The following is a 6,682-nucleotide window of genomic DNA, read 5'->3' on the forward strand; positions in this document are numbered from 1 at the left end:
AGAACCTTCAGGCTTGTTTTTGGTAGGAAAACCCGTCAACCAGATGTACTTGATCACCTTTGCCGCGAAGGAGTAAAATGTCACACGTACACACAACCGTGCTCCATCACACAGGCATCAGTCAGACACACTTCACTCCAGCGAGGCTCGCAGATGAACATAGTTACAGGCAGGATGGAATGTTGGATGGCTTTGATTTTTGGTTCTGCACTTTTGTCACAGAAGAAAGTAACTTATCAGGACATTGTCGGGAACACAGAAAGTCATGAGGGCTTGATCTGTTCACTGAATTGTATAACTACCAGACGCAAGGGATTTTTGACTCAATATATTATTCATTCTGGATAGAAAATGTAATTTAAATGTAAATTTGGTTGCAAAAAACGAATACAAATACAATTAAAACAACTAACAAAAATGAATAATTCACATTTTTAATGACTTACTGTCGTTCTATTTTAGGTGCTCTTACATTTTTTGTATTATTTAGTTATTATTCATTTGTCGCATCAATCACTTACTTTATTTTGCTTTAACATTTAAGATCATGTTTCTAAATACATACCTTACATCTGCCTATTGATGTTATTTTCACTTTATTATTTTGGTAAAGCAAAACTCATTTTGAAAATTAAATAAACCAAAACTTTCTTTCGACGACTTTCTGGGAGAAAAAGTGGTTTAAATAGGTTAAAAAGTGCCGTTTGATTCCCTAGTCTTTTTTTTAAATTTTTTTTTACAATAAAACAATAAAACGATTTAGCTCAGTTGATTTGACAGTAAAAAGATTTAGCAGCTCACTCACTCTTATAAACTTTTGTTCGAAGCTTTAATCTTTTGTCTTGACTGTGTTTTAATTGTCACTTTTGTCAAGTGTTTTTCTCTTTTGTTTTTCACCCAATAATTAGATACCTGTGCAGGTGGTTTGCTTTTCTTCAAACACTCTGTGACAAGTTTTGTTACTTGTTATTACAGACCAGAAACTGCTGCTCGGAGGTCTGGGATGAATCTATTTTAACTCATCATTAAAGATACATGTGTCATATGATTGGAGTGAGATATTATCTACAGTTTTATTGATATATTTTGAAGAATACATTATATTCAGGATGCTGATGAATCATCACCTAATCATATTTCGCCACTACATTCGCACATTTAAAAATGGGATTTTAATGTCCTATTTTGAGGCGCCGTACAAAAGATAAACCCAACTCTGGCGCCCTCTAGTGGATCATAACACAGGGAATCGTATGGGGATGTGGATTCTGGAAAAATGGCAATTGCAATTCATCATGTTAAGACAGTTAACATTAGCTATTCTAGGGCGATGAAAAGAGTACAAATAAACAAAGGGATGGAAGAAATAATAAAGTAATCGAAGGGCAAAGTTGGGACCTAGTCGAAGAATAAAAACTAACTAACTGTTTCAGGATCCATTTTAAAATTCTGGTTCTTAAGGTAGGTAATTCTTAAAAATAAAGAGATGTCTTGTTAGGAATGATTGGAACAGAATTGCATTAAAATCCATTGGATTAATTTGGATGTTTTATTCTGAACATGTGTAGGTCCATAAGAAAAAAAAACTTTAGACAAATAAACAAAACCAATGAGATTAGAGAAACAAAGATAGTCAAAACAATAATAGTCAAACAATAATGATATGAACCCATAAATTCAATTCATCAGATCAATAATAGACTACGGAAGTATAGCATATAAACACTGTTTCACTCTCAGTAATAAAGCCCTGGATATTACCTCAACCTCGCACTGACCTGACGCTGTTAAACAGAAAACAAAAGAGTAGACTGAACATCCAAGAATTCTACAGGAATATACAGAAAATAGTCTTGTTGAATCTATATAAACATATACTGATGCATCAAAAAGTCTAAATAAAAGATTTAAAGTAACATTCTTAGTTCCACAATTTAACATAAAAGTGTCCAAAAGTGATGAACTGTTAGTAAACACAGATGAAATAATGGAGTTGATATTAGAAGTCCAGTGGGTGAAAGAAGTACAATCAAGGAAATGTATTATTTACTCAAATTCATCACTTTTGACTTCACAAATGGACACTGTCATAGTAGCAAACACATCATTATAATAGAAAAACATGATTTAGGATCCAAATGTAAGTAAGTAAGTAATTTATATTTGTAAAGCGCTTTTCAAGACCAGTGTCACAAACAAAGTGCTAAAACAATCTAAAACAATGCCCAATAAAATATATACTTAAAAGGTCAAGAGAACACCAAGTCAGGCTTAAGAATGTGATTTCTTGTAAAAAACAAAACAAAAAAACAGCTCAAGTAGGGTTAAGAGGAACTGAAAAATTTGGCAAATTTGCTAAAGAAGCAAGTACAAAAAGTAACATCATCGTTCCACTCAGTAAACCAGTAAAATAAAAATAATAATTAAGGGGGGGGAAATTACGATTTTGTAATGCATCTTAAGAGAACTAAAGTATTTTAGTGAATATATAAATTGGCAAATTATGCGCATAATTTACAAACTCCATACCAGTAGGTGGCGACAATGCACCTGCACGTTGTTTACCACCGCCATTAAACAAAATAGAAGAAGTGCGGTCAAAATAGAAAGTGTTGACTAACTTTGATTCTGTCTCTAACTACTGTTTTTTTAAATCTCACACCAGCATGTGCGGCAGAACCGCCTGCACTCTGGCTCCGGACGATGTGAGTCGAGCCTGTAACTACCGAGACCGCGGTGGTCAGCGCCGGCGGCCGGACTGGAGGGATGGAGACCCGGACAAGTACCGACCCTCCTTCAACAAGAGCCCGCAGACCATGAGCCCCGTCCTGCTGTCACAGAGACACTTCGACAAGGTCAGCATTTACGCTTCCATATTCAGTATTTCGTGGGTTTTTTTAAGTTGCTTTCATTCTGATAAAACTGATAACACAAAAGAAGTTCCAGAAAATCAAGGAAAAGCCTGAACAAATAAAAACGTCTTATATGTTTCTTGAAGGAGTCAGTAGATCATCAAACACAGAGAGAGAGGAAGATCGTTCCAAAGCTTAGGAGCAACAGTCTGGAAGGATTTCTCTCCTCAGGTCCTGAAGTATGTTCAGGAACCATCAGTAGATTCTGATCCACAGACCTCAGAGCCCGAGCTGGGGTGTAAGGCTGGATCAGATCACTGATGTAAGGAGGAGTCTGACCATGAATAGATCTGAAAGTAAGAACCAGAATTTTAAAGTTGATCCTGAAAGAAACTGGAAGCCAGTGAAGAGTTTTAAGGATCGCAGAAATGTGAGTTCTCCTACTAGAGCGGTCAGAATTCTCGCTGCAGAGTTCTGAATCAACTGCAGGCTACTGTCTTTCTTTTATACAACGAAAAGAGCCAGTAAAAAAGCTTGATGACGGTTGTAAACAAGTTTTTGTGTCTCTGTCTCCTCAGACTGCACCGGTGGACCAGTGTGTCCTGGCAGCCATGCGCTGGGGTTTGATCCCGTCCTGGTTCAAGGAAGACAATCCCAACAAGATGAAGTTCAGCACCAACAACTGTCGAAGCGAGAACATTCTGGAGAAGAAGACCTACAAGGTGATGTTCACTGGTCAGTCAGATGAACACGTTAGTTACCGCCATCCAATAGGTAATGTTTTCAATGGCATATGCATGTGTTGTCGTAAAAGTTGTGGATGGATTTTCATACTATTATCAATCTTTATTTATATAGCGCTTTTCCAGACCAAGGTCACAAAGCGCTTAAACAATCAAAACAATATTCAATAAAGTATATAATTTAAAGGTCAAGATAAAACTGATAACACAACAGGAGTTCCAGAAAATCAAGGAAAAGCCTGAACAAATAAAAACATCTTAAGATGTTTCTTGAAGGAGTCAGTAGATCATCAAACACAGAGGGAGAGGAAGATCGTTCCAAAGCTTAGGAGCAACAGTCTGGAAGGATTTCTCTCCTCTGGTCCTGAACCGTGGTGTAGCTTTATGTTTCTTAGTGACTAGAACTGCTCCTTTGTTGCTGCTTCTCACTTGCCTGGATCAATTGAGAAAACATGAACTTGTATAAAATACAAAATAATGGGTTCCTGGACGGTTTGTGTGCAGTGTTGGTGTTTTTCTCGTGAGAGTTGAGTGGGTTTGATGTCAGTCGTTGTCTTTTATCTCACAGGTGTCGGCAAGAGTCGATCGGGATCGCTCAGAGAACCTTCCTGTGTTATTAACAGATCAATGTATTTTCCTCCTCAGGAGGCGCTCATGAAGGGGCAGCGCTGCGTCATCCTGGCCGACGGCTTCTACGAGTGGAGGAGGACGAAGAAAGAGAAGCAGCCCTTCTTCATCTACTTCCCACAGAGGCCAGGCCTGGAGAATAAGTGTGACAGCTCGGAGCCGACACGCCCACCAGACCTGACAGAGGTAAGAGGTGGATTTCATCCAACTAGTTTCATTCCTTTTTTGACACTATCAGTTTTATCTAGCCCTTTAAAGTATATACTTTATTGGATATTGTTTTGATTGTTTAAGCGCTTTGTGACCCTGGTCTGGAAAAGCGCTATATAAATAAAAATAACTTACTTACTTACTTACTTTTCTCTCCCTGCATTAGGTCAGCAATTACTATCAAAAGGATTAGTTGACTAATCAGATAATTTTATTATGTGTCCTAAAATGAGCGTGAAATAAATAAAATAAAAAGTGGTCAAATAAGTACTATTGTGAATACATTGAATTGAATAAATATGCAGTAGAAGGCGTTCCACGTTTTTGATACAGGTAATTCACTTTTATACATTTTCTTGGACAATCCTTTTTTGATATATTTTATAAGATCAAGTCTAACAAATTACTTTTTCAGCAAATATCCAGTACTCCACCCCAAACCTCACAGAAAAACATCTTATATATTTTATTGAGTATTGTTTTGATTGTTCAAGCGCTTTGTGACCCTGGTCTGGAAAAGCGCTATATAAATACAAATTACTTACTTACTTACTTACTTATAAATGAGTAAAAAACAATATTATTGCCTCTTAACCTAGCAGTTTTTCCTAGTGAGTTAACATCTGCTCATACAATAATATATATATATTTTTTAATTTCATTAACTGACTGACAATCAGTCCATTATAGCGAACCACGCCACGGTTGATGTAGTCGAACACAACTCTCCTGCCCCCTAGTGGACAGGGATGAACACATGAGCGTCACCGTTCTCGTCTAATGCTGCCCTGGTTTAGGGCAAGGCTCAGGACGAGTGGACAGGCTGGAGGCTTCTGACAATGGCTGGAGTGTTTGATTGCTGGACACCTCCGGGGGGAGAAGAACCCCTCTACACCTACACCGTCATCACCGTCGATGCTTCCCCGAAGCTTCAGAGCATCCATGACAGGTGAGTGAGCATCCGTCACGCCGGTCCAGACGACGGATGTCAAGACTGTTCTCGTCAACCGTAGGATGCCGGCCATCCTGGACGGGGAGGAGGAGATCCGAACGTGGCTGGACTACGGGGAGGTTAAATCTCCCGATGCTGTCAAACTGCTTCAGCCGAAGGATGTTTTGACTTTTCACCAAGTTTCCTCGTTGGTCAACAATTCAAGAAACAACTCGCCGGAGTGCCTTCAGCGCGTGGATCCCAACAAGAAGGTACCAGAACATCCAAATGAAGGACATCTGCTCGGTTAAGATGTTAATAGTTTATTATGTTGTGTAAAATGGGCTTGTGTGGTTAAGCAAGGGTTCTCAATAAATATATATATATATATATATATATATATACCGTATTTTCCAGACTATAAGTCGCAGTTTTTTTCATATTTTGGCCGGGGGTGCGACTTATACTCTGGAGCGACTTATGTGTGAAATTATTAACACATTATTACCGGTATATCATTTCACATATTATTTTCACACTAAACCACAAGAGGGCGCTCTAGGCTTGTGTTGATATTTTCGACGTAGAAGATGAAGCGCCGCATCTTCTACCTCCGGAGTTAGCGGAGTTGTTTAAAAGTGACACCGAGGATGAAGATTTCATAGGATTTTAGTTATTCGGAGTTACACGGATGGTTTGGTAAACTTCTTAGAATATTGTTTATGCTATAGTTATCAGAATAACTCTTAATATGTTATGTTAACATACCAGGCACGTTCTCAGTTGTGTCATGAAACGTAAGTAATACCGTACAATTATTCAGCCTGTTGTTGCTTCTATTCTATTTTTATTTTAAATATGTTAAAATAATATCTGAGTAATTTCGCCTACGGACCTACAAACTGTCGACCGGGTCACTGAAAAGATGTGTCACCAGGATACGTCCGCTGGCAGCAGACTGATGATGAGCTGGCTGTCCGGAGGGAAGAGGAAGGAGTCGGACTCGCGTCAAGAAGCCGAAGAACCACAGCAGAAGAAATCTGCGGGAGGAACCGACTGAAGCCCCCGAGCGGCGGATCTCGTCTTTCTTTTGTGTTCAAGGCTCCTCCGTGTCACTGCACCGTTCTAGAGTGACGGCGAGGAATAAAGAACTCTTGTATCTGCCATCATAGATGTTAAATCTGTATTTAAAGTACATATTATTTAGAAAAAAATGACTTGGATGTAGGAGGCAACACACCTGCATCTAGCAAGTGATGTTGCCAGGTTGGCCATGTTTACATCCAATAAAGCTTTTTTGAAACATGTTAGTTTGTTAT

The 6,682-nt window shown here is 38.6% G+C and overlaps 1 protein-coding gene across 1 annotated transcript; it reads left to right on the forward strand.

The window, feature by feature from the left end:
- Positions 1–2,584: 2,584 nt before the first annotated feature.
- Positions 2,585–6,673, forward strand: hmces (5-hydroxymethylcytosine binding, ES cell specific). The gene is made up of 6 exons (XM_087800623.1): positions 2,585–2,855; positions 3,431–3,574; positions 4,241–4,408; positions 5,230–5,381; positions 5,446–5,635; positions 6,301–6,673. The coding sequence occupies exons 1-6, from the start codon at positions 2,667–2,669 to the stop codon at positions 6,421–6,423; spliced, it is 966 nt and encodes a 321-aa protein (XP_087656749.1). The 5' UTR covers positions 2,585–2,666; the 3' UTR covers positions 6,424–6,673.
- Positions 6,674–6,682: the final 9 nt, after the last annotated feature.

The sequence above is a fragment of the Callionymus lyra genome, chromosome 10 (assembly GCF_982586985.1).
Source record: "Callionymus lyra chromosome 10, fCalLyr1.hap1.1, whole genome shotgun sequence".
Classification (NCBI taxonomy): Eukaryota; Metazoa; Chordata; class Actinopteri; order Syngnathiformes; family Callionymidae; genus Callionymus; species Callionymus lyra.